This window comes from Erythrolamprus reginae, chromosome Z (genome assembly GCF_031021105.1).
Source record: "Erythrolamprus reginae isolate rEryReg1 chromosome Z, rEryReg1.hap1, whole genome shotgun sequence".
In the NCBI taxonomy this organism is placed as follows: domain Eukaryota; kingdom Metazoa; phylum Chordata; class Lepidosauria; order Squamata; family Dipsadidae; genus Erythrolamprus; species Erythrolamprus reginae.
In genome coordinates this window covers 140,027,923-140,055,708 of record NC_091963.1, presented here as the reverse complement: position 1 = coordinate 140,055,708, position 27,786 = coordinate 140,027,923, and the positions used below count along the sequence as shown (strand labels likewise).

At 40.1% G+C, this 27,786-nt stretch overlaps 3 protein-coding genes and 1 pseudogene across 3 annotated transcripts; all 4 read right to left on the bottom strand.

Moving 5' to 3' along the window:
• Window positions 1-5,469: 5,469 nt before the first annotated feature.
• LOC139152882 (olfactory receptor 4M1-like) lies at window positions 5,470-6,394 on the bottom strand (annotated as a pseudogene).
• Window positions 6,395-9,075: 2,681 nt separating this feature from the next.
• Window positions 9,076-10,431, bottom strand: LOC139154180 (olfactory receptor 4N2-like). The gene is made up of 2 exons (XM_070728612.1): window positions 10,425-10,431; window positions 9,076-9,581 (listed from the first exon to the last, which is right to left on the bottom strand). Exons 1-2 carry the CDS (start codon window positions 10,429-10,431, stop codon window positions 9,076-9,078), a joined length of 513 nt encoding a protein of 170 aa, XP_070584713.1.
• A 325-nt stretch (window positions 10,432-10,756) lies between these two features.
• LOC139152880 (olfactory receptor 4N5-like) lies at window positions 10,757-11,686 on the bottom strand. The gene has a single exon (XM_070726240.1). It carries the CDS (start codon window positions 11,684-11,686, stop codon window positions 10,757-10,759), a length of 930 nt encoding a protein of 309 aa, XP_070582341.1.
• Window positions 11,687-20,690: 9,004 nt separating this feature from the next.
• On the bottom strand, window positions 20,691-21,635 carry LOC139154179 (olfactory receptor 4N5-like). Its single transcript, XM_070728611.1, has one exon. It carries the CDS (start codon window positions 21,633-21,635, stop codon window positions 20,691-20,693), a length of 945 nt encoding a protein of 314 aa, XP_070584712.1.
• Window positions 21,636-27,786: the final 6,151 nt, after the last annotated feature.

Sequence of the window (27,786 nt, the reverse complement as noted above, 5' to 3'; positions counted from 1 at the left end):
TTATCACCCCCAAGGGAGTTAGTTATGAAAATGTGTTGGCCGCCAAGGACAGCATGGTGTAGCTATTCTCAAAAGTACTGGAAAAAGGCAGGAGAGTAAAACATTTGGGAAAGCACATCTTCCCTAGACATGTAAGAGACAAAGAGGTGCAGTAGCGATGTAGTATGCTAACAACATGGTAAGGCACGAAAGATGCCCTGTTCAACCACTAGGAGAAGGGAAACTCTGACTGCAAAACTCCACTGCCTTGTAGCTATATCCATCATTGGAAGAGGCTACAGGAGTAAACCTTCAGGCAAAATCCAGAGCCAGAGTCCCGGAAGCAGTTCCTGACTGTTTACAGCAGTGTTTCTCAACCTTGGCAATTTAAACATGCCTGGGATAAACATATATCCATTGTAAGATAAAATACAGGAAATAGTAAAAGGGCAGACTAGATGGACCATGAGGTCTTTTTCTGCCGTCAGTCTTCTATGTTTCTATGTTTCTATTTGAAGATGCGTGGACTTCAACTCCCAGAATTCCCCAGCTAACTATGCTGGCTGGGGAATTCTGGGAGTTGAAGTCCACACGTCTTCAGACTGCCAAGATTGAGAAACACTGGTGTAGAGCCATACTTTGATAACTCCTGCGATGTACCTGGAACCAATCGTATTGGCCTTTGCCATTCCATTGGATTATTTCAGAGACATGGAGAGGGTGGACCTGCTGCTTGGATAATGTTCTATTCTCCATATTAACCTACTCAGACTTTGTGCTCTGAGGAGTCCAGAGCATGATACCATGGTCTTTTGAGACTGAAGGATGCCAATGCCAGTTGAGGATTGGGAGACTTTTTATTATTATCATTATTTATTAGACTTTTATGCTGCCCTTCTCTGAGGACCCGGAGCGACTTTATTAGAATAATCCTATTGTCAACCCTGAAACTGATCTATTTGAAGCCATTTTTTTACCTCTTCAATGTTGTCACACTGGCGCTGAGGAAAGGTGAGGGAGGAATTGAGATAGAGGGGAACACATAGTCAAAACAATATTTTTCTCTTGGGGACCAAGGACATTCTGACACTTGGTCGGAAGAAGGTGGATTGATGTTACTCTACTGCCAACTCATTTGGTGATTGGATCATGTGATTGATTGTTTTGAGAGAGTGGGAAGATTTTTACTTTTAATTAGGTGAAAATTAGGGAGATCATAGAGTCAGTTTTCACCAGATATGTGCCAATATGCTAATTCCAAATAAAAATATTCTTCGAAGAATTTACATGCCTTGGAGTCTTGCTTGCTTTGGATTTATTACTTGGAACTCTGACAACTACTTTAGGTATGGGAACTTAACAACAACAACAACAAAACTTGGAGTTGTTATTCAACCCTCTGCACAAGCAGGAGACACTATACCAGTAATGGCGAACCTATGGCACAGGTGCTACAGCCCCTCCAGGCTGTCCACCTGCATCTCTTCCCTGCCTGGGTCTCCTGGGTGCCTGCAGCCTCTGCAGACGGAGTCCTGATGTGTCCCAGGAGGGGAGAGGCCCAGTGCTGTCTTCGATGCCCACAGCCCCTCAAGGCACCCCCAACTCTTCCCCGTTGCACTCCGCCTGAGCTTCCTGGAGGGGCTCCAGGGCAGATCCCAAGGGAGAGTGGGGGAAGGGTTGGGGCGGTGGGCGGGAGGCAGGAGGGTAGCTCGGAGAGGCCGCTGAGAGGACGAGGAGTCTGGAGAAGGAAAAGGAGGCCAGGGAGAGAATCAAGAGGAAGATGGAGGCAAGAAAGGGGAGGGGAAGACCCCCGGTCCCTCCCCTCCTTGGGCACCTTCCAAAGGTCCCTGGAACAAGGCAGGAGAATTGATATCTGCACTTCCCTCTTTAGGCTTGTAGCAATGAGGCACGAGGACTGGCAGTCAGCTTGACAGGGGGGGGGAGAGCACCGAGGGACTCCTCCCTCTCGGAATGCAAACAAACTATGCCCCTTTTAAGACTCAGTCAATGGTGCCTTCCCCATCCCCGCACTTCTCCTCCCACCCTGGCTTTCGCTTCGCCCTGAAGTTTTCCCGCAGTTTAGTCCAGGCCGCCTCTTGCCTTTCATTTTCTCGATGTCTCCTTTTGAACTGCAAGGAAACCGCCGGGGTGAAGAGAAAGCCAGGGTGGGAGAGAAGCACAGGGGTGGGGAGAGAAGTGCAGAGCTGGGGAAGGCACCATCAGCTGAGTCTTAAAAAGAGCATAGTTTGTTTGCATTCCGAGAAGGAGGAGCCCCTCAGCACTTCCCCCCGCCAAGCAGCCTGCCAGTCCTCATGCTATTTCTCCATCTCCCCTTCCTGGTGACTCAGCAGAGAAACCCTCCTTACCAACCTGTTGCCCTCGATGCTGCAAGTTTTGGTGGTCTCAAGACTGCAGCTGAGTTCCTCTCTCTTCCCCCCCCCCCCCCCCCGCTGCAATGGTGTCCCACTTTGCCAAAGTTACAATCTGGTCACTTTAGCATAAAGCCATTTTGATGACCTTGGGCCAGCACCCTCTCTCAGCCCTAGGTGAACAGGTAGTGGCAACCCCCCCCCCCCAAAAGGTCTTTTCAAACCAACACTAGGGACTTGTTCAGGCAGTCTACAGGAATCAAAACCTGACTTGAAGGCACTCACCAAAGTTAAACTTAGAAATTCAAGTGTAATGAAGCTAGAGGGCACCAGGTTTGAGAAGGTTTGTATTTGAAATTAAATCGATGTTGCATTAAGAAAAAGAATCTGGGAACAGGCAGTGTGAAATGCAAAGAGAGTAGAGGTTAGGTGAATGGCTAAATGGACAGAAAGGTTTTAAAAATACAGCAGCATAGAGGACTCTGCATTTGAACAAGGTTGTGCCCCTGATATGGTATAAATATCACAGGTTCAGTTTTGGAACTCTTAATCTTTGAGCATCAGAAGAAGAAAGGAAAGGAGGGAGGGAGGGAGGGAGGGAAGGAGGGAGGGAGGAAGGGAGGAAGGAAGGAAGGAAGGAAGGAAGGAAAGAGATAGAGAGGGAGAGGAGAGAGAATCTAACCACATCTCAGTCTCCTTTTGGGGAAGGAAAGGACCACAGCTGAATCTCATTATACTTAGTTTTCTTTCTTGCAGCTCCAGAGAACATATCCTTGGTAGCAACTCCAGAGAACCAATATGGAGACACCAGTCTTCTATTCTTCTCAAGGGATCTTATTAAACCGTTAATACTGAATACCAAAGATGAGGCAGAGGTGCCAGAGGAGGAAAAAAGAGAGGCAGCAAACTTTGTTTCCAATTTAGAGCCTGCTAACAATTTATACACATCAAGAATTAAGAAATAGGATGTTTGTGCACTTTTTATTCATGGCTAGGCATTGTTCATCAACTGCAGTCACTGTGCATGGTAGATAAATTAGAATAACTTTCTTATCACTAATCGCCATACATTAAAATGAAATTTCATTGCACATAGCTCTCCAAGGGTCACCACCTCCAATATACATTACATAAATATGAGTAAATGAATGAATGAATACAAAATTATGCATATACCCACATATATTCTATGACACAGAGAAACAACACAGTCTATTTTGGATGTGTATACATGTACATCCAGTGGTGGGCTGCAACTAGTTTAACAACTGGTACCCTGATCGTGTGCCTAACACCCTCATAGTCTAGAGGCCCTGTAGTCCCACAACATACCCTGCATCCGAGGCAATATGTCAGAACTAATCCTGAATCAAAGAATTGACTGACTGGTTTATGTGATATTAAGTTGTTGATTTTTAACGACTACTTAGACACATCAATAGAGCCTCTCTTTTTTCTTGGTGAATGTACTTGACTGGCTACGTTTCTGGGTGTGAAAGAAAGAAGTACTCGGATTATATGTGGCCCCATGCACGTGTTCCCATTAAAAAAAAACCTGAAAGCATAGGGTAATCTATATGTAGTTTACAGTATTCCTTATAATGAAAATGGAAATTGCTGCTCTAGAAAAAAAATGGATGGATAGATAGAGAGGAAGGTGAACACATCTTTACACAATTGCCAGAAATAATTTGATTTTGAAATATATTTATAAGGGCTTTATTTTTTATTATTATATTTTGCTTATTTATTATTTATTATTTATCATTTATCATTTATCATTTATCATTTATCATTTATCATTTATCATTTATCATTTATCATTTATCATTTATCATTTATCATTTATCATTTATCATTTATCATTTATCATTTATCATTTATTCGATTTTTATGCCGCTCTTCTCCTTAGACTCAGGGCGGCTTACAACATGTTAGCAATAGCACTTTTTAACAGAGCCAGCATATTGCCCCCACAATCCAGATCCTCATTTTACCCAACTCGGAAGAAATATGAGTATAAAAAAGTCTGTTTTGATTACAGAAGGATATAACTTTAATAGATAAAAATAGACAACTAAACACTTCTAGCATTGGGAATAACTTGGCTTTTAGTCAGTGATGGGCTACCAAAATTTTTACTACCACACTGTGGGCATAGCTTATGCATTTCGTTTTAACATCTTTCAGTGCAAATTGGGTGCTCTGGGGTGGAGCTCCAAATTTTGCTACTGGAACTGCGTTCCTGACCGTTCCCGTAGGAGCCCATCACTGGTTTTAGTGGACCTGTGTAATGGACAAGTAACAAAATCGTATGGAGTCAGGGAAGGTCTTTCAAGAATGAATTAACGCTTGCCTCCTTGAAGGCCAGGAGAAGCTCTTCCTTGTGTAAAGACGTAAAACCAGGGGTGGGCTGCTGGGGATTTTCAGGGGTTTGGGAGAACCTCTAGCTAAGATTCTGTGTAGTTAAGGGAACCCACAAATCCCACTCCTGGCTGGCCCCAACCATCCCTACCCTTATCTCCCAGGAGTCCCCACATGATCCATTTTGAATGCAGGTAAGTGCAGATTGTGCACAGAGGCTTGGGGGGGGGGGGCGGTAAAAACTGGTCTAGCAAAAGTCCAGGAACTTCCAGTCGGGCCTCAAGCCTGGGGAGGCCTTTTTTCGCCCTCCCAGAGGCTTGAGGAAAGCCTCCGGAGCCCAGGGTGGGCTATCCCCCACCCCTATGGTACAGGAGGCCAACTAGGCCATGCTGACATGATCATACCCACCCACCAACCAGGCAGAGAACCCCTTGTTAAAATTTTTGAAGCCCACCCCTGTGTGAAACACAGAAATGTTGTTTTTCCATCATGAAACTAGATTGTTTACCTTTGAGAAAAAGTTGAAAACAGAGCTTCCTAAATAGCTCTGAAAGATCAATAAGCTTGGAGACAAATAAATCTCCAGCTGGAGACCATTCTGGACCAACTACTCTCAAAATCCCTTGCTTCCCCCCCCCCCCAAGTAGTAGCTAAGAAGTCTGAAGTCACTCCAGTTCCCACTGCTTTTTTTGCCTTATCCATGGTCATTCTGTTTCTCTGTTTAAGTAAGGAAATGTCCTGATTTTCTTCCCCTTCTTCAACAAATCTCATACCTTGCAAGCAGTCTTTTCATGGCGGCTTTAATCTCTTTGTTCTTAAGCGTGTAGATAATGGGATTCACCAAAGGAAAAACCACTGTATGATAAAAAGCCCCATCTTGTCAAAGAGGCCATTCTGTAAGGGATGGCAGTAGCTGTAGATGGCTGGACCAAACATGATGCAAATGATGATAATGTGAGTGATGCAGGTAGAGGCAGCCTTGCTTTTTCCCTATGCTGGAGCCCATCCTCACCTTGATCAATAGTGCCCAGTAAGAGATGAGAAGGATAAGAAAACATCCAGCAGTTAAAAGGCCACTGTTGACAAATATGATGAACCCTAAAGTGTTGGTATTGGTGCAGGCCAGTTTAATAATCTGAGTAATATCACAGAAGAAATTGCCCAGTTTATTGGGACCACAGAAAGGCAGTGGACTGATCAGCATAACTTGGATCACAGTGTATGAAATCTCCTGCCCATGACCTTAACACAAAGACCCAGCAAAGTTCCCTAGTCATAACAATGGGGTAGTGCAAAGGCTGGCATATGGCTACATACCTGTCAAAGCTCATGGCAATAAGAAGGATCATCTCAGCTGCCCCGAGAAGATGAATGAAAAATAGCTGAGCCATGCAACCTTGGAAGGAAATGGTTTTACTGCTGGAGAAGAAGTTGACTACAATCTTTGGAAGCGTGATGCAGCTGTAGCAGATGTCCATCGAAGCTAGATTGGCCAAAAAGAAGAACATGGGGGATTCCAGATGGGAGTCACTGATAATGGCCACAATGATGAGGATGTTCCCAGGTAGAATGACAAGATAGAAGAGCAGAAGGAAGATACACAAGAACAATTGTAGTTCCCAGATTTCTGATAATCCTTGAAGAAGGAATTTAGTTACTGTAGTATGGTTGCTTAGTTCCATTGTTACAATTATTTCCTCTGAAGTGGAATAATTTAAGGAACATGAAACAACATGCTGCATTTCTAAAATCACTTTTTATACAGCTTCTTTTTTTCACTAAGCTAGTTGCATGCCTTGTTACGAGGAAGGTGGGTTGAACCAACAGTCAGCTTGTTCTGGTGGTTTAAGATACCAGGCCAGGAGGCAAGAGACTCTGAATTCTAGTCCTGCCTGAGGCACCAAGGTCAGATGCGTGACTCTGGGCCAGTCACTTTCCCTCAACCCAACTCACCTCCCAAGGTTTTGTCATTGTGAGGAAAATAGGAGGAGGGAAGGCTCCCTGTCTTAAGTTATTTATAAAAATTATGAAGGTGGAATATTAAATAAATTTTTGTGTCACAGTGCAGCATTTAAGGGTATCAGGACTAATCACTATTATTTTAGAAGGAATCAGGAACCCAACTTCTGTTTGAAAACAAGTGTAACAGGCATATACATTTATCAGAATAAAAAGACAGATTGCAATCTTTCATGGATAAAATTGAGTTGCAAACCTGTGTTTCAAAACTATTTAACTTAGTGAAAGGAATTCCAGTTCCTCACAATAACGAGGGAGTAATCATCTTTGTTGATTAAAAAATAACTTATTTCATCTACCAAAATCATTCAGAAATAAATGGATTTCCAAGCTGTGACATTTTGAGACACATAATGTGAATTTCTGCATGTTTATTCAAATTAAAACTGCTTGTGACTTTAAACCAAATTGTAGAAATAAGTTTAACTGGCATACTTTTATTTTAAACTTGCATTCTCAAATTTCATTTATCCTTTTTTACTTCTCTCTTTACTTATTTTCTATCCCTATCCTACAATCCCACATTATTCTTTTCTTAAGTCTATTGCTAAGGTATTCGTGGACTGCTAGTTTAGGATGATTTCTTGCTGTTAGTGCAAGAAAGAAATGTCTTCATAACAGTTTTAATCACTGGAAAATGTTTTCTTAGAAATTGTCAACAGAGCTGTCACAAAGTCATCTAAATGAGTGACCTACCTAGAGCAATGCCATACGTGGAATAAAGAGATGGCAAAATGCTTTCTTAATGGTTTTGTGTCCATTGTAGAAACCCCTATGTGTTTAATTGGTTTATATGGGGACAGATAGTAATTACAGAATCAGTTGAATCAAATATTCTACTCTACAAATACAGCTACACTAAACAAAGAATTAACACACTGCAGAATTACAGAAAACAAAGGACAGAATTCTGCAATGCTTAGAGACATAACTATGGTTAACTTTGTGGGTTTTGTTATTCAATTAAGCAACATCAGGCAAAATGCAGTCCCACGCACAATATGTATTAAAATATCAATTTAATTTTTAGTTTCTTAAAAGTAATGAAAACACAATAATTCAAATAAAATTTACAGTACATTTGGGAAAGAAAGGATGAAAGGGAAGGGGAAAGGAAAGGAAAGGAAGTCTTGCCTGAAGAAAAGGGAATCTTCTATCAGATTGAGTTTAGGAATGTGGATTGAATCAACATGAATTCCATTTTTACACCAGTCTGCTTGTGGAGCCTATTTTTGTTCAAGCAAGCTAGGAGGAAAATGAGTGTGAAAAAGAAGGTGTGTGTGTGTGTGTGTGTGTGTGTGTGTGTGTGTCTGAAGTCTGAAGTCTGAGATAGAGTTGCTATTTACCCTTCAGGCTCTGCCCTTCAAATGTTTGGAAGCTCTTGGGGCAGCCGAAGGCTTTTTATACTCCATGCTTAAATTGCCTGTGATCCTAATAGAATGAGAATTGACAATGTGTTTATAAAAAGAGAAAGTATGCAACACTTGGACTGAATTCAAAAGTTAGCCACACAGACCCCCTCCCTGCCAGTATATTGCTTCTTCAGAAGCATTAATCAAAAGTGTGTGGTAGGAAATCGGCTTTATATTCATCATCCCATTACATTTTTTTTTTCAAATTGGCAGCACCAAATAGTCTGTACTCACAGTGAATTGCATATTTAGCACTCTTTATCTTTTGTGGATAAAGGTAGTTCTCCACTTAAAATCACAATTGGAGCTGAACTCTATTAAGTGAGCAGTGCCTGATTTCATGACCTCTTCTGCCATGGTCATTAAACCAATCATATAGTTGTTAAAATGAATATATACAAATATACAATATTCGACACAAAAATATGTAACCCTTCCCTGGTGCAGAGCTGAAGGGATGGGATACTGTAGCCTAGAGGATAATTCTCTGCCTTACAAGGCAAAGGTTGCAGGTTCAAGTCCCAGTGGGTATGGCTAGCTGATGAGGCCAAAATAAGGCCGAAATAGATCTATCCTAGTCTCCCTTAATTTTCAAATTCAGCAAAAAAACATGTGACATACATATATAGTGAGTGTGTATGTATATGTATGTATGCATATATATGTATATATGCATGTATACATATGTATATGTATATGTGTATATGTGTATATGTGTATATATGTATATGTTTTCGTAGATGAAGGTCTTGGCAAATGTCATTATTACATAAAGAAGGAGGTGACTTGTTAAAAATAGAATTTCATGCCAATGTTATAAATAATCTCAGATGTTGACAACCAGTCTATAGAGATGACAATATGACTAGGGGGTCCAATATAAAAAAATTAAACAATATACCAATAAAAATAAATTTCTTTGATTTCTCCAATTAAATATTGTGGTTCTTCAACAGTCTCCACATGGCAACTTTGACTTCTTTGTTCCTCAGTGTGTAAATCATAGGGTTCATCAAAGGGAAAATCACAATGTGGAGAAAACCCACCATTTTATCAAAGGAGAAGTCATGGAAGGGGTGAGAGTAAAGATAAATGGCTGGACCAAACATGACGAAAATGATGATGATGTGAGTGATGCAAGTAGAAGATGCTTTGCTTTTTCCTTGGCTGATACCTGTCCTCACTTTGATCAGCAGTGCTCCATAGGAAATGAGAAGGAGAATGAAGCATCCAGCAGTCGTAAGGCCACTGTTGATAAACATAGCAAATTCCAGGCTGTAGGTGTTGGTGCAAGCCAATCTGATTATTTGGGTAACATCACAGAAATAGTTGTCCAGTTTATTGGGACCACAAAAAGGGAGTGGGAGGATGATAATGACCTGCATTATGGAATGCATGAATCCTCCAGCCCATGAAGCCAACACGAAAGCCCAGCAGGCTGGTTTACATTGTTTTACAATGTGTGTAGAAAAACATCCCCAAAATATGAACAAGCGGGATGATACCTCTCACTTACCAGACATCTGGAAACCAGCCCTCAAACGTATCCCAGCCATAGAAACCAGACTCAGAACACACATTGTAAAACAATCAAGTATCCTGCAAGTTCCTACTACTCAGGATATCACGCCTAATCTACAACCATTAACTAATCAGCATACCTCAGCTACATCAACAACCCCAATTGTTACCCCACTGACTCACCAGGAAGTTTCTACACAGCAGGCAATTGCTGAGCCATCAAATCACACCCAGCCACCAGTATTTGTAGAAGGGATGCAGCTCAGGTCTCGCAGTGTTCGCCTGAGAACAAGGACAGAAACACCAGTTTCACATTTACCATCATCAGGCTGAAGTGCTGCTGTAGATATAGTTTATATCTATATAAACTATATCTACAGCAGCACAAAGCTTACAACTTCAGCCTGATGATGGTGAATGTGATTTCACCGAAATGTCGCATAGACACTCAAAATAGTAAAATACATGATTTATTTATTTATTTATCTATCTATCTATCTATCTATCTATCTATCTATCTATCTATCTATCTATTTATTTATTTATTTATAGACTTGATTTATTATTTCATGAACTCGTGCTGACTGTTGATGAAGTTGGATTAACTTAAGCCAGTGTAAAGCAAAGACTGTTTTATACTATATTTCTGCTTGCTTACTACTAAGAAAGCTCATTAATAGTTTTTAATTTAGTAAATAAAGGTTTGGACAGAATTTGGGTGTTCTTTGTGGTTCATAGCTGGGGCAGAACACTGTCCCACTATACATGGTTAGTTTAATTTTTCTGTTTTGATATACAGTATAATACCATCTTAGGAAACTAGAATTAATTATCAAAAAGGCAACACTGAGCCTATGTTATAATCATTCAATAAAAGTTTGTACATCTTAACAGTAATATATCATTTGCACATAGTTCCAAATCTAATTCAGCCTTACCATTTTTCAGACTCGTAATTCTTGCTATCGCTCTTAAATCTTTCTATTAACTAATTGTTAACAAGAAACACATAAGGCCTTTCAACTCCAATTTTCTTTCTTGTTTTCAACTTAAAATCTTCTTGGGAAAAATTTAACAAACCAATCTTATTATTTATCTGCTAGTTTTAATATTTATGAGCAGTCTCCGCATGGCAGTTTGGATCTCCTTATTTCTCAAGGTGTAGATCACTGGATTCATCAAGGGGAAGACCATAGCATGGAAAAAGGCCACCACTTTATCCAATGGGTAGTCTCGAAAAGGGTGGCAGTAGATGTAGATGGCTGGACCAAACATGATGAAGATAATAATGATATGGGTGATGCAGATTGAGGAGGCTTTGCTTTTTCCTATACTGGAGCCCATCCTCAGTTTCATCAGCAGTGCCAAATAGGAGATAAGAAGGAGAATGAAACATACAATGCTTGGCACACCACTGCTAAAGAACATGACAAATTCTAGAGTATAGATGTTGGCACAAGATAATCTGATAATCTGGTTGATATCACAAAAGAAGTTATCCAACTCATTGGGACCACAAAATGGAAGGAAAACAATGAAAATGACCTGGATGATGGAATGTATAAAGCCTCCAAACCATGAAGTTACTACCATAGCCCAGGAAATGACCTTGGTTACCACCATGGCATAATGCAATGGATGGCAGATGGCTACATACCGGTCAATAGCCATGGCAAAGAGGAGGAACATCTCAGCTCCTCCTAGAAAATGAATGAAAAATATCTGTGTAATACAGCCTAAGTAAGAGATTGTCATGCAACCAAAAAAGATGTTAAGGAGGAGCTTTGGATGGGTGACACAGCTGTAAAAGATATCAACCACAGCCAGGTTGGCCAAGAAGAAAAACATGGGAGATTTCAGAGAGGGATTCCGCAGAATTGTCATGACAATCAGGATATTCCCAGGAAGAATGATGATGCAAAAGAGCAGCAGCAGAACACAAAATAATATCCGAAATTCCCAGATTTGTGATAATCCCTGGAGGACAAACTCAGTCACAGGTAAATAAGTTTCATTTTCCATCTTTATATCTGTAAAGGAATACAAATTATAGAGAATCGGTGTTAGTATTTTCCATTTAACCTTTGTGTAATTCCAAATATATTACAGCCATGGATCTAGGAGTCCTGGAAATAATAGGTTTTTAATCCTGGTTGATTCTCAGAGTCTGTCTGGTTTTCCTAGGAATCATTCATTAATATTTCTTAGGAGGAAATTTAGTCTGATGCATGATGTCTTAATTCGTTTGGTTGGTTTTTTAATTATGGCAATTTTTAGTTTAATTTATATAGATTTCTATCATGTGTATATTACTTGTTGTAAGCTGCCCTGAGTCTCAGGAGAAAGGGGGCATAGAAATCAATCAATCAATCAATCAATCAATCAATCAATCAATCAATCAAACAAACAAACAAACCTGAAATAGTTATTAGCAAGCTGGACCCTTCCAGATATTATGGATTTCAGTGTCTAATATGACCAACTGGCAAGACTAAATCCTAACAAGACAATTAGATTTATATTTTCACTCTTACTTGGCCATATGGATTGTTAGTTCCCACCTTTATTGTTCTATTCTGTAACTGCTACCTGTCAAATACAAAGGAAATCAAGAGATTAGGGCATTTCAAATAAGTATAAAAATGTATTGCAAGCTTAAACTCTCTACAAGAATCTGAGCTATTAATGGTCAAAGAAAATTAGCAGGAGTTAAGAAAGGCATTCAAAGTGGGCTGGACGTAGCAGGAAGTCATGACTGATGACATATTTGACCCCTCCCTCCAGTTCAGCCTGGTCACCTCCTACCCTCTTTCATTGCTTTTTTGACAGTAAAAGTGACTAACAATCATGTGTTAGATCACATAATACCAGATATATCACTAGAAGGCAAAATCATGAAACTGCATCTTACTTACTTTTCCATGTCATGCAGGAGAATTCACTGGAGAAAGCAATTATGTTTGGAAGAGTTAATGGTAAAAGGAAACCAGGTCATCAAGGAAAATGGTGGTTGGATACCATCAGAAATAACACCAGCCAGAGTATAGAAAATCTCAAATAAATAGTGCAAGATTAGAAGATGAGAAGAAACCGGACCCATACAATCACAAAGAGTCATAATAGAATAACAAAGTTGGAAGGCACCTTGGAGGTCTTCTAGTCCAACCCCTGCCTAGGCAGGAGACCCTACACCACTTCAGATAAATTGTTATCCAACATCTTCTTTAAAACATCCAGTGTTGGAGCATTCACAACTTCTGGAGGCAAGTTGTTTCATTGATTAATTGTTCTAACTGTCAGGAAATTTCTCCTTAGTTCTAGGCTGCTTCTCTCTTTGATTAGTTTCCACCCACTGCTTCTTGTTCTACCCTCAGGTGCTTTGGAGAATAGCCTGACTCCCTCTTCTTTCAACACTGCTATCATGTCTCCCCTAATCCCTCTTTTAATTTAAGTAGGCATACCCAGTTCCTGCAACCATTCTTTATATGTTTTAGCCTTGAGTCCCCAATCATCTTTGTTTCTAATTTTGTCACTTTGTCAAAGGATACAATAAGATTTATCTGACATGATCTCTTTTTGGCAAACCCGTGTTGGCTTTTGAGTATTGCTTTGTTTGCTTCTAGATGTTTGTTGATTCGTTGCTTGATTATCTTCTCCAGAATCTTCCCTGGTATGAGGTCAGGCTGATAGGTCCTGGATCTATTTTTAGACATTATCAATAGTTGCATAGACACATCATTGTAAGTTTTAAGAGAATGTGATCCTTTAACATATTCTAGTACTTCTTATTGTTGAGGAAAATGTCTATCTTAACCTTTCCCAATCAGGTGCCCTCCAGAACCGACAAATGGTGTTTCCTAACCTGGAACTCTGATTCAACATATTTGTAGGATCTAGGATTGAGACATTTTTAATGTGGAATATAGTATACAAATGATTCAATAACTCAATAAAGTTATACCTTTATTCTCTAGCATTCTATACCTTTCAAGGTCCAGATCATTAAAAAGGGGTATGGTTGATAACCACAAGAGAAGATGTCTTAAATGTGCCCTACTATTGCCATCCCCAAAACAAAGTTGGGATTTCTCTGTGTTTGTTTATATATTAGGCAATGTATAACAAAGAGATATAGGCAATATAGAACAGAGAGATGTGAGTGGGGGTTAAAAGAATGGATAGATTGACAATGAAAATCAAGGAACAAGTAACTCTGAATACTATGAGATTTGGAACAACTGATACAAATGGATAGGGAATAGAAACAAAGACTGTGATAAAATGTGAACATACAAAAATTGAGAAATACATAAACATGAAATATATCGTATATAACTATATTGAAAGAAGAAGCAAAAAGTGATCTGATAGCAACCTAAATATAAGATGTGCGGGAAAATTTTTTTGAGGAAAAAAAATCCTGATCTATTCTATCAAGTGAGTCCTCCTCTTCATCTCTGAACAGCAAATAGAAAAGAGGGCTTGCATGGAAGAATCTGGAAGAAGAATTCAAGAACTGAAAATAAAAGAAATGGGATGGAGTTTATGGCTAGAAATAGATTAAGAATTTACCATTTGTTCTCCCTTCTTAAAATTGCTGGTGGCCCTTTGGTTGACCAACATGTTCCTTAATTATGAAACTTCTGGATGAGGTTTATACATGTCAAACACCATACATTAATGGGATGCACTGTTTGGCTTTAATTTCCAAGATCATTGCTGAATAAAAAAGCAGCACAAACTTATGTCTTCTATTTCACTACTTTTGAGTGTTAATGCACTTCTATTTTATGTATGTTGATCAGAATGCTAGATTCATGACTGTCTTTTTACTGTCAAATAATGAAGCTATCTAGTCCAATGTTGCCAGGCCTGGGGAAATTGATTCCCCCGGCTGTCCCGCTTTATGTATGGTATATTGAGTTGTGTGATTGTTCTTAATAAGGGTTTCTTAATTGTTCTGCTTTTTAATATTGGATTTGTAGACTGTATTGTCTGTTGGGAGAGGAGAGGGCATCTAATCTAATTAATGATGATGATGATTTTTTTATTTATTTTTTATTTATTTATTTATTTTTGTCCAATACACAATGAGGCTTTTAGTGGGTATATATCTATATACACATAGTAAAATACATGATGAAGGTTATAGAGGAGATACTCATAGTAAAGTATATCTAAGAAATAATAGAAAAGAAGATAAAGTAATAGAACATATCTATGAAAGAATAGAAGAGATATAGGAATAGAAGAAAGGTATGATGATGATGATGATGATGATGGGTGGAAATTAACAGGTTCCGAAATCCCATCATTTATGCTAAAATAGTTAAGCACTTGCCAGCACTTCTGCCTCATTTAAGGAGGAGAAATCTCTTATCTTTATAACTGTGAAGCCCCCAGGAGTTAAAAAAAACTTGAAGGAGATCCTACTTACTTTTTTACAAATACGAGCTTCTTGATCCAGATTCAGTATCAGATTGGCATCCTTTACTGGTCTGTTACTGTGTTTCCCTGAAGATAAGACCCTATCTTATATTTTTTTGAACCCTGAAATAAGCGCTTGGCCTTATTGCTATGCACTCAAAAGACAGATTGGATTTATTATCAGGGGATGTCTTTTTTGGGGGGGACATAGGGTAGCACAGTCGCAATCATTGCAAATTAAGGTCTCTGACCCAGTTGGGGTTTTAAAAAAACCCAATGTTTCCATCAATCTTAGTGGTCGAACTCAAGGGGGGGGGGGGGAAACAACCCACATCTAAAATTGGTGGATTTTGTAATTTCCAGCCCAAGAAACCATTACATATGGTGTCTCCATTTTATGAGGAAGCAGCCTTTGATGCTGGAACTAAAAACACAATGGATTTATAAAAGTAATATATTAATTCTGAGGTGCCATAGTAAATATCTGTATGTGGAGACTTAAATCTGACCTCAGTGCCTTCTTGTCTGAAATCAGTCTTTGAAGCTGAACCTGCTGGCAGGGAGTGTCTTAGTCTGGAGATAATCCAGTGAAGCAGTTCTGAAGGTGGAATGGTGCAATATATTGAACCAGAAGTTTTACAATAAGATTGCAAACTTCATAGTTCAACATCCTGTGTTTTGTATCTTCAAAAGATATAATAATATTAGAAGACTGTTAGTCACCCCCATCTCTGCCTGCCTGCCTGCCTGCCTGCCTGCCTGCCTGCCTGCCTGCCTGCCTGCCTACCTACCTACCTATCTACCTACCTACCTACCTACCTATCTAGCTATCCAATTTGCAATGGCAAGATGTGATTTTTCTCCCTTTTGCCCTCCTCTGTCAAAGCTTGAAATGGGATTTGCAAAGAACTGGAGGAAACGGACCAAGATGCAAAAATGGAATTTGGAGAGGGAGATCTTTGATGATGGAGTTAGTTGGGATGGTTCTCTCAAAAACTAGAGACATTCAGAAATGATTCTAATTAAGTAATGCCCTTTTTCTTCTATTATTTGCACATATTTCAATAAAATATATATTCTAAACACAAATCAGTTTCATGTTTTCACTCCATGTAGTCTCATCTATTTACTCATATGAGGACTGGGAAGAAGAAGAAGAAGAAGAAGAAGAAGAAGAAGAAGAAGAAGAAGAAGAAGAAGAAGAAGAAGAAGAAGAAGAAGAAAAAGAAAAAGAAAAAGAAGAAAAGGAAGAGGAGGGAGGGAGGAAGGAAGAGAAAGACTGGAAGAAAAAGAGGATAAGAGAGAAGGAGGAAGGAAGAAAAGAGAAGAAGGAGGAGGAAGAGAGAAGGAATTGCTCACACTCCTTCCTTATCAACCCCACACAAGAATTTACTTGGGAGTAAATCCTGGTTAGTCTTACCTAGAGATGGTCCTGCTCCTCTTTTGCTGCCACCGTGAAGTGAACCGCACCGGCTTTCAGCAAATCATGCAGTCGTTAAGCGAATCCAAATTTGTGATTTTACTCATAGAAAGCCAGGGGGGAAATTAAGGGACAGCTCCCTCATTTCTGGGTGGTCGTGTACTTTAGGAAAAAAAATCAAAATGTTGATGGGATTTCGTAACATGCAGAGTATCACCTGTAAACTGTTCTCTCTCCTTTGTATTCCTCTCCCATTAAAATGTTAAGTAGTTCTGATGATTATGTAGCTACTGCTAGAATGGGACCAGGGAAAAATTAAAAACAGAACCTAAATTTAAGCATAGTGTTATCCATAATCAAAGGTGGGGTTGTTGTTGTTTTGAAGAATTGAATTTTTTTTTGAAGAACAGCTTGTAATTCACTCTTCTTCCTAGGCCTATTAAGAAGCTTACATGATGGGAAGGTATGAATAACAAAGAGAGAGGAAGGGAGAAAAGGATCAGTAAATATGTTTCTCTTTTCTTTCCTTTAAGTCCTGGCACTCATGCAAATGTGTGTCATCAGACAACTAGAAGATTCTGTATTTCCCTGGACAAACTGAGCCCTAGTGTAAGATTCCTTCAGTTTCTCTCCAGGGTCTTTATTAAAAAAAATGAATACCAGGCAAATAGTTTTGAAAATCTGTTCTCCATTAAGTTTATTCACTAAAACCAGATTTCAGCTGAGCCTGAATGTTCCATCATAAGTCACTTTAGTTGTTAAGAAGGTTACTACATAATCCAACTTGATTTTATGACTTTTTTTTACAAAATTCATTAAACTAATCACTATAGTTATTAAGTGAATCCTTTAGCTGTTAACTGAATCCAGAATACCTAATAGGCTTGCTTGCTTATTTATTTGTTCATTTGTTTGTTTGTTTATTTATTTATTTATTTATTTATTTACTTACTTACTTACTTACTTACTTACTTATTTACATTTATATGCCATCCAACTCCCTAAGAAGAGAGAGTTTAAAACAATGTAAAACCTACAATAAGACCATACGTATAATTTATGGCCAGATTTTGATGACGTATCATCTAATCCAGCGTTTCCCAACCGGTGTGCCGCGGCACACTAGTGTGCCGCGAGACACAGCCAGGTGTGCCACCAAGCTCCTAGGGAAAAAGGAGAGCTTAAGGAGAGCCCTGCCCAGCTGGAGATTCCCTGGCAGCACCAGGTAGAAGCCGGCAATGCAGCACCCTTTTCCAGTGCCGCACAAGGAGCTGGGCATTGGAGTTTGGGGTGGGAAGCGATGAAAGTGCGGAGGCCGGCGCCGCGGCTGCCCCCACCCCCCAGTGCCTCCGTTCCCCTCGCGCCCCTGGCTTCTCGCCGCTGACGCCCGCCCGCCCACCCTCCCGCTCGATCTGCCCCTTTCTCCAGCTCCTCCGGCGAGCGCTCGGAGAAAACCTTCTCACAGCGGAGGTCGGAGAAGGTTCTTTGGAACGTCGGGGGTGCGTGCGAGCGCGCGCCCTATCCCCCAGCCAGCCTACCCGGAAAAGCTTTGCCGGCCTCCGCAGAGAAGGAAGAGAGAGAACAAGAGAGAGAAAGAAAGGAAGAGAGAGAAAGAGATAGCAAGAGAGACAGAATGAGAGAGAGAGAGAAAGAGAAAGAAAGAGACAGCAAGAGGGGGGAAGGAGGGAGAGAGAAAGAGCAAAAGAGAGAGGAAGGAAGGGAGAAAGAAAGGGATGGAGAGAGAGAGAAAGAGGGAGGGAGAGAAAGAAAGAGGGAGGGAGAGAGAAATAGAGCGAAAGGGAGAAAGAGAGATTTTTTTGTCCAAACTTTTTTGCGCCCCCCCCCCCCCTCAATGTTCCCCAGGATTTTGAAAATGTGAATAATGTGCCGCGGCTCAAAAAAGGTTGGGAAACACTGATCTAATCAATGGCCCCAGGCCTGATGGAAAAGCAGATCTTTACAGCTTTTCGGGAGGCTAATAGGATGGGAGTAGTATGGCTTTCAGGAAGTAGCTGTTTCCAGAGACCTGGAACTGCTGCAGAGGAGGCTCTCCCCGAGGGCCCTGCTAGCCAAAAGTGTTTAGCTGACACAACTTGGAGAAGATCAACTATGTGGGCCCCTATTGGTCGCTGGGAGCTTTATGGTAAAAAATGGCAAAAAATGACAAAACATGGTCCAGTGGCCACAACTGGTACCAATACAAGCAATCACAAATACAAGTCGATGTAATCATCCTGTAAGTCCAAAGACCTTGGAGTACTCATCTCCAATGACCTAAGTGCCAGAGCCCACTGCAACAGCATTGTCAAAGGAGCACTAAGAGTCACAAACTTAATTCTACACAGCTTCTTCTCTAGAAGCACAGATCTACTAACCAGAGCATACAAAACATTTGTCAGACCAATTCTTGAATACAGCTCACCTGTATGGAATCCACACTGCATAACAGTGGATAGTCTAAGGGTAAATTTTGGGGGTTAGGTGATGATACTACAGAGTCTGGTAATGAATTCCATGCATAAATTACTTGGTTACTAAAGTTTTATTACCTGTAGTCGGTTATAGAGTGGTTTACTTCAAGTTTGTATCTGTTGTGTATTGTTGTGGTTGAAGCTGGAGCAGTTGTTGATAGGAAGAATGTTGTAGCAGATGATTTTATGGGCTATACTTAGGTCGTGTTTAAGGCGACATAGTTCTAAGCTTTCTAAATCTAGGATTGTAAGTCTAGTTGTGTAGGGTATTCTGTTGTGAATAGAGGAGTGGATACCTCTAGTAATGTATCTCTGGACATTTTCCAGACTGTTTATGTCCAAAATGTGGTATGGGTTCCAGATAGATAATGTTTATGTTATGTTGTGTTATGCTATGCTATGCTATGTTACGTTACGTTACATTACATTATGTTATGTTGTCTTGTCTTGTCCTGTCATGCTATGTTATTTTGTCAATCTTGTATTAGATAATACAAATAAGTATATACATAATTTGAATATATGAAATGAATAAAAGGAAAAGGAAACATTAGGACAGGAATGGTAGGCATGCAAGTGCACATATTGCATGTTATGTTATGTTACGTTACATTACGTTACATTACGTTACTCTATGTTATGTTGATTTGATTTGATTAATTTATTTTACTACTTTACTTTTACTTTATTTTACTTTTCCTTTACTACTTTTTTTACTTTTTTATTTGCTGCCAGATACTAATGGACTCTGAGTGATGTTCAAGACTGGAAAACCCATAAAATCAGATAAAACATCAAACCAAATGGACAGCCCAAAGTAAATCTTAGGGGGGGGGGGGGGAAACACCAAACAGGGAGTCTAGTTAAAGAATAACTTTAATAACTCCAGCAGGCTTGAGACCAAACTCATGTTTCAGAATTTTCTGGAATCTTAAGAGGGAACAGTTCATATCTCTGTGGAGATGCTTTTTCATAGCTTGGGCTCTGGAATGGGACAATATGTTGTGGCCAACTCACCGTGGCCATCTTGATATGCTCAACACACCATGGCTTTCTCACTGTGGCTAATTTACTGTGGGACAACTCATAACAACCAACTCATTGCAGGACAAATTGCTGTGGACAATGCCATGTGAGATTATTTCAATACGAAAAATGTTATCCTTCATTGTTTCTTTAACATTATTCCCTTTTTGTTATTGGAAATAATATCAAAGAAACACTGGCCGATAAAATTTATCGCATTCAGTTATCCTGCATGGAGTTGTCCATGGCGAGTTTGTCACAGTGAGAGGATCATGGAAAGATGGTTGCAATGGGTTGGCTGTAGTGAAATGGCTGTGGCCCAGTTGGATGTGGCAAGATGGCCACAGTGAGTTGTCCTATATCAGGGGTCGGCAAAGTTGTCTCTTCTATGACTTGTGGACTTCAACTGCCAGAATTCCTGAACCAATCATGCTAGCTGAAGAATTCTGGGAGTTGAAGTCCACATGTATAGAAGAGCCAAGTTTGCCTACCCCTGTCCTAAACCAGTTGAACTCTATGACAGAATACTTGCTTCCTTAGTCTCACAAGACAACAATATTTAATAGACGGTAACCAATAATTAATAAGCAACCAGTAATTAATAAGTAAAAAATGCAACACTCAGCCATACTTTGCTTTGAAATGTATTTATGTACTAATGACATGCATTGAATGTATTCATTTAACAGGTATAACTAATATTGTTGAGCAGTTTCCACATGGCAGCTTGGGTTTCCTTGTTCCTCAAGGTATAGATAATAGGATTCATCAAAGGGAAGACCACCGTGTGAAGAAAAGTCACCACTTTGTCAAAAGAGTATTCTTGAAAAGGGTGGCAATAGATATAGATGGCTGGACCGAACATGATGATGATGATGATGATGATGATGATGATGATGATAGTGATGCAGGTAGAAAAGGCTTTGCTTTTCCTGGGACTGGAGCCCATTCTTACTTTCAAAAACAGGACCCCATAGGACATGAGGAGGAGGATGCAAGAGGCAATGCTCATTAGGCCACTGCTAGCAAACATGAAAAATTCTAGTGTGTAGGTATTGATGCAAGCCAATCTGAGGATCTGGGTGACATCACACAAGACATTATTCAACTCATTGGGGCCACAGAATGGAAGTGGGATTATGAGAATGAGCTGGATGATGGAATGTATGAAGCCTCCTAGCCATGAAGCTGCTACCATAGCCCAGTAAGCAATGCTGGTTACTACTGTGGCATAGTGCAATGGATGGCAAATGGCTACATACCGGTCAACAGCCATGGCAATGAGGAGGAACATCTCAGCTCCTCCTAGAAAATGAATGAAGAATATCTGACTGATACAACCTAAGTAGGAGATTCTTCTGTAACCAAAAATGATGTTAAGGAGAAGCTTTGGATGGATGACAAAGCTGTAGATGATGTCCAGGAAAGCCAGGTTGGCCAAAAAGAAAAACATGGGGGATTTCAAAGAGGGAGTCTTCAGAATTGTCACAATTATAAGAATATTCCCAGGGAGGAGCATGATATAGAAAAGCAGCAGGGCAACACCAAAGAATAGCTGTATCTGCCAGATTTGTGATAATCCCTGGAGGACAAATTTAGATACTTCTGAATATGTTCCATTTTCCATTTTAGATCTGTAGAAGAATAATAGAGGCTCTCAGTGCTAATCTTTCCATTAACATTCAAGAACCTTGAAATTCTTGGTTTAGACAACTTACAACTCTGTCCTCTCTGTTCCGACTTAATTATAGTTCATAAAATCATATATCAAAATGTCCTACCTGTTAACGACTACTTCACCTTCAACCGCAACAACACATGAGCATGAAATCAAATGTCAACAGCTCCAAACTTGACTGCAAAAAATACGACTTCAGCAACAGAGTAATCAATGCCTGGAATGCACTGCCTGATTTTGTGGTTTCTACTCCTAACTCCAAAACCTTTAACCTTAGACTATCTACAATTGACCTTTCCTCCTTTCTAAGAGATCTGTAAGGGGCATGCATAAGCTCACCGCTGTGCCTGCCGTCCCCGTCCTATTGTCTTCTTTTGTTACTTTTTATCATTACTTATCTAATGTTTTATTTGTACAAATTATCACCCTATAATTAATAAATAAAATAAGTAAATAAATAAACCTTCAAATATAACACAGCAACATCTACATGCTTTCTGGAGATAGTAGGCTTCTTTAAAATCTCTGATGGATATTTAATGATGGGATTAAACTGATAAAGGTAAAGGCAATGTCTCCATTATCATGTGGTCGGCATGACTAAATGCCAAGAGTGCATGGAACACTATAACCTTCCCACCAAACGTGGTCCCTATTTTTCAATGTGTAGGATAGAGTATTTTTGGTTGAGATTTGGAGTTGCAGTGCTCATCTCTGTTTCAAAGCCAAAGAGCCAGCAATGTCCGAATATGTCTTCGTTATCATATGGCTGGCATGACTAAATGCCAAAAGTGCATGGAACACTATTACCTTCCCACCAAAGGTGGTCCCTATCTTTCTACTTGCATTTTTTACATACTATCAAACTGCTAGATAAGTGTAGTACATAAAATTATCTAGTACATGTCAATTATTACTTCAGGTTCATCCACAACAATACACTAACACACAATAGATACAAGCTTAAGGTAAACTGCTCAAAACTCGATTGCAGGAAATATGACTTCAGCATGGTCAATAACTAGAATAAACTACCTGACTCTGTGGTTTCTTCCCCAAATCCCCAAAAGAAAGTTCAAGTCCCTGTTCTAAGCATCCATATCACACAATCTAATCAGGCACAATCCAAAACTGAAGATGCCTCCCTGTTACTTCATTGCAGCTACAGGGAACAGTGACTTTTACTTTCTGGAAAGAATGCTATTTAGATTACTACATATCACCTACTCCATATAATCCCCCTCCCACTTTCCCACAGTAGAAATTGTGGCAGGCCTGGATACAAAAAGATAAAATATGGCCTCTAGAACTGACACTTACAACCAATGACATTGGGATGATCCCAGGATTGGTGGACCCAAAACATTGATGTCAAATCCTTCCATTTTGGTTAGTTTGTAGGGGTAGAGAGATTAATGAGAAGAACAGATGACTGACAAGCCAAGTCAATGGGGAAACCACTTAGCATCTGTCTCACTAATTTAACAATTGGAGTGATTCACTTTAAAATGTTGCAATAAAAGTTGTAAGATGGGGCAGGACTCATTTAACAATTTTTTCATTTAGCAACATACGTTTTGATCTCAGCTGTGGTCATATGTTGAGTAGTACCTGTAGCTATTTGTTTGAAGAATATAATTATGTGTGATGTGTGCTATTGAGTATGGTATACAATACATTGATTATTATAGTAAGATAATTTTAATACTGTTTTTGCTTGATTAACAATTTTACTAAATTGTCCTCATTGTTAGCTCCATGTTTTTCACATGAAACATAAGTAGCTACGTAAATTTTCTAAACAAACTAACTAACCAACCAACCAACAAACAAATAAACATTGGCTTTGAGAAAGATCACTCTCTTCTACTTGGGGGATTTGAGTGACCATACATGGAGACTTGGACTTGTATGTTGAGCAGCACTATGATTACTCCTTTAGTGATAAGAAGAATTATTCCTAAAAAGCTAATATGTGAAATGACAAAAAAATTTCAGATGCATCTACTCATGCTTGCCATTTTTCTAAGATCAGTGGGAAAAAATGCATTTCTTCTTCACCTGTCCCATTGCCTCCTTCATTTCTTGATTTCTTAGAGAATATATCATAGAATTAAGGACAGGAGTAATTGTGATAAAAAAAATATGGATGCTATTTTATCCAGACTGGTGCTGAAGATATTAGATTTCTTATATGTTCTGTATTGTTATGAGCCACCCTGAGACTCTGGAGAAGGGCTAAGGGTCCATTTGAGCTTTTGAACTTTGCTTCACTTTGCCATCTCATTTACAAAGTGGTCTTTCTTGTCACAGTGACTTCAGCCCATCAGATCTGCGAACTAGCAGCTTTTTCGGTATGAAGCAACCTCTGTGACTTCCATCTGGATTGGGTTGTGCTGAGGTTAAACCCTACATTCACTCAAAGTTGAACTTACACAGGAGGTAATTCTCCTTTGTTTTTTCCATCCCCTGTCTACTGACTTGAAGACACAATGGCACACACTCAACCAGTGTTCCCTCTAATATTTTTTGGGGGTGGGCAGAAAAGTGTAGTGTCTGAGCGGCAGTCCCTTCGGGACTGGGTGGCACAGAAATATTAAATAAACAAACAAACAAACAAACAAAAAACCCACCCTGTTTTGCCTCAGAGAATTTCAAAATAAAATACTGTACTGTGTGTCTATAACAGTGAGCTCATAATAGGGCAACTCTATCAATATCAAAATGCCACTTAAATAGTTGAGCTAGTTTCAAACTAGATTTTGATTTTCTTTCTCTCTTCCTTACTCCCATTCCTTTTCTTTCTCTTTTCCTTCCTCTCTTTTTTCTATCTGTTTCTCTCTCTTCCTCTCTCTCTCCTTCCCTCTCACTCTTTCCCTCTCGGCTTCTGGGCAGGTTTGGACAACTCTGAGTTGATGATGATTTTTAAGTGAGCGATTGCTCACTGCTCAGCTTAGAGAGAACTATGCACTCAACATGAGGTAAGCACTGGACATGTACATTCACCACACCTCTGCCTTTTGTCGGACAGAAGCGCTCTTCATCTCTTTCTAATCTGCTTCCCTCAGGAGAAAGATTTCTTCCCCAATGGTGGGTCACTGAATTTGTGCGGTCATTTCTTTGTCTTATGACCTCCTTACTCTACCTTGCCCTGGTGGAGTGACAGCCCATTCAATGCAAACCACAGCCCCTTCTGCAGCTTGAACTGCTCAAGCATCGATCGAGGAGGTCTGCTGGACAGCCATCTGGTCCTCTCCAACCCCATTTGTCCGCCATTACAAACTTGATACCTTCATCATAGGCGAGGCAGACTTTGACCGTTGGGTTTTACAACAGGCAGGGATGGATCACGAGGGAACCAGCGAGATACAAGTGACCCTCCCAAGTTTTAGGCTGCTTTGGCATGTCCCATCCTTGGAGGCTGGCTCCACCTACTAAGGAGAAGGGGTGTTACTACTCACTTGATATGGCCATTCTCGTAGATTGGAGCTAGCCTATAAGTCCCACCCTTATTTTGATCTGGCTGACTGTAATTTATTGTGTCTTGGTACTGTTTCTGACTACCTGCCCATGTTCATATGGTGCTTGTTACTGTTTTTTTTGCATAACATTTTTCAGTGTTGGATGCTGCACGAGTCTGATTTCATCCTTCATTGAAAGAGGGGGAACCTAAGATGGAAGGCAATATTTATACTGTTTTCAGACTCAGTCCTGATTGGGTAAAGGCCAAGGTCATCTCATCCTTGGAGGCTAGTTCCACCCTATGAGAATGGGTTTATCAGATAAGTACCAATGTCCCTTTTCTTGCAGATTTTTCATTGCATTATTAGATAATATCCTCAGTGCTACAAATGAGTGGGGTTTGCTTTCATTGTATGTAATAGTAGCTGACCCTGTTGGAGTGATCTTCTTGGTTCCTTGATTAGCCTGTTATTTACTATTAGCTTGTTTGACTGTATTACTTTTTAACCACTGCCTTCCACTATATGTTGTATACACACTGTGATGGCAAACCTATGGCACGCGTGCCACAGGTGGCACATGGAGCCATGTTGCTGGGCACTCCAGGCAGCAGCCATGGAACTTCCGGGTTCCTGACATGCATGTGCAGTAACTAAAATCCACTAGCAGGCTTGCAAAGGGCTGTTTGCTTCTCCCTCCACACCGGCCTAATAGTAAGTGGACTGGTAGGGAGGCTGTGGCGGTGCAAGAGGGGTGAGGGGAGAAACTCAGGTTGGCCTCCACGTCCACAGCTTTAGTCCCTCGCTGCCTCATCCGCACATGCTGCCCCGATGTTGCCTGACCCTGGAGCCGAAGGGGCACCAGGCACTTTCTTCTCCCACTGCCAAGTGGGGGAGAGCCTGGCAGAAAGGCAAGCAGGAGAGGTAGCTGGAGGCTGATACTGGATTGCCTCCATTCTTCACTGAGCAGGAGAAGAAGGAGGACGAAAGAGTCCTCGGCAGCATGGAGCTTCTGCTGCTGTTGCTTCCCCCCCCCCCATGCAAAGGAATCAGAAGGTTGCATGTGTGAGGGTAGGAGGGTGGTTGTAGGCGTGCATGGAGGACAGCAGTGACTGGGGTGGGGAATCAAATCTTTCTCAGCTTTTCATGGAATCTGCAGCCTCCCAATTCCATGCAAAGGACTCAGGAGGCTGCCTTGTGTGTGTGAGTGTTTGCGTGGAGGGCAGCAGTGGCTGTGGGTGGGAGCAGAAAAATTTCTTCAACTTTTAATGGAAACAGTAGCCTCTTGATTCCATGCAAAGGACTCAGGAGGCTGCAGTTCTCTCTCTGTGTGTGTTAGCCTGGAGGGAAGCAGTGGCTGTGGGAGGGGGGAAGAAATGTTTGTTCAACCTCTCATGGAAACAGCAGCATCCCGATTCCATGCAAAGAACTCAGGAGGCTGCCATTCTCTCTCTCTCTCTCTCTCTCTCTCTCTCTCTCTCTCTGTGTGTGTGTGTGTGCTTGCATTTGTGTTCACCATCACTGCACTATACAGTATGTTGTATTTCTATTCCAGGACTGCTGAGTCTTTTGATTGACTTTGGATGCTTTGGAGGACTCTAATTGGCTTATGTGCTACTGTAAATCCATCGCTGCATATTATTTACTCTTGTAAGTAATTGTAAATTGTGTTAGTTATTTGTTTCATGAAATTTAAGTTGAAAAGCAGATAATATTATGGAAATGTCAAGATTGCTAAAAGATTTCAATCCTTAATCCAATAAATACTTACACATATATTCTTTTTATTTTCTCTTTTTAAAAATATTTATATTGATTTTGAAATATAAAACACACACACAACATACAACAATTGCTCAGTGATTTGTGCCCACCACCAGATAACAGTCACACCCCTTCACCAAAATGGGGGCATATCTTATATACTGTATACCATTTTAACTCAAGAGCAAAATATCTGTTTACATATTATAAAGTGATTCCAATTTATTCCTTGTAGCTTGGTCTCGAATTCTACTAACCATATATTCTCTAACCTTGTCCCATCATCCCATCAGTTCTTGCAAATCAGTTTCATTAGCTGAGTTCATCCGCTTGTCCATAATTTCAAATTGAATATGATCCACTATGTACCAATTTTGTATTGTCCATTTTGTCGCATTCTTCCAACCCAAAATTATTACCGCCCGAGCGCTTTCTATCGCTGCTTGTTTTATTTCTCTAAATTCTCCTATCTCCTTGCTTTTAACTAATATTACCATTTCCTTTGTATTTGCCCATCGTATATTTAACATTCTATCAATACCCTCTTGCACTTTTTTCTCAAAGGTTCTGCACTACCGGGCATTCCCAAAACATATGCATAAACACTTCTTAATCTTGACACCCATGCCAACAAGTAATTTTAACATTCTGCTGGAAATATGCAAGTTGAACGAGTGTGTGATATCATTTATGTAGTCTTTTTTATTTTTTCAATTATGTTTTAGAAGTTTGCCTTTGCCAAAGGATGTACCATCATTTATTTGAGTTATATCTTTTTCCTCTTTTCTTCTGTTTTTGGGTTATCAATATTTTTAATGGTTGTACAAAATGGCAAAAAATAGGTTCAAATTTTATTTCTCACATTTCTTCTTCTC

Excerpts from the sequence above, each read along its gene's own strand:
- LOC139152880 (XM_070726240.1), bottom strand. The coding sequence starts at position 11,686 with ATGGAAAATGAAACTTATTTACCTGTGACTGAGTTTGTCCTCCAGGGA.
- LOC139154179 (XM_070728611.1), bottom strand. The coding sequence starts at position 21,635 with ATGGAAAATGGAACATATTCAGAAGTATCTAAATTTGTCCTCCAGGGA.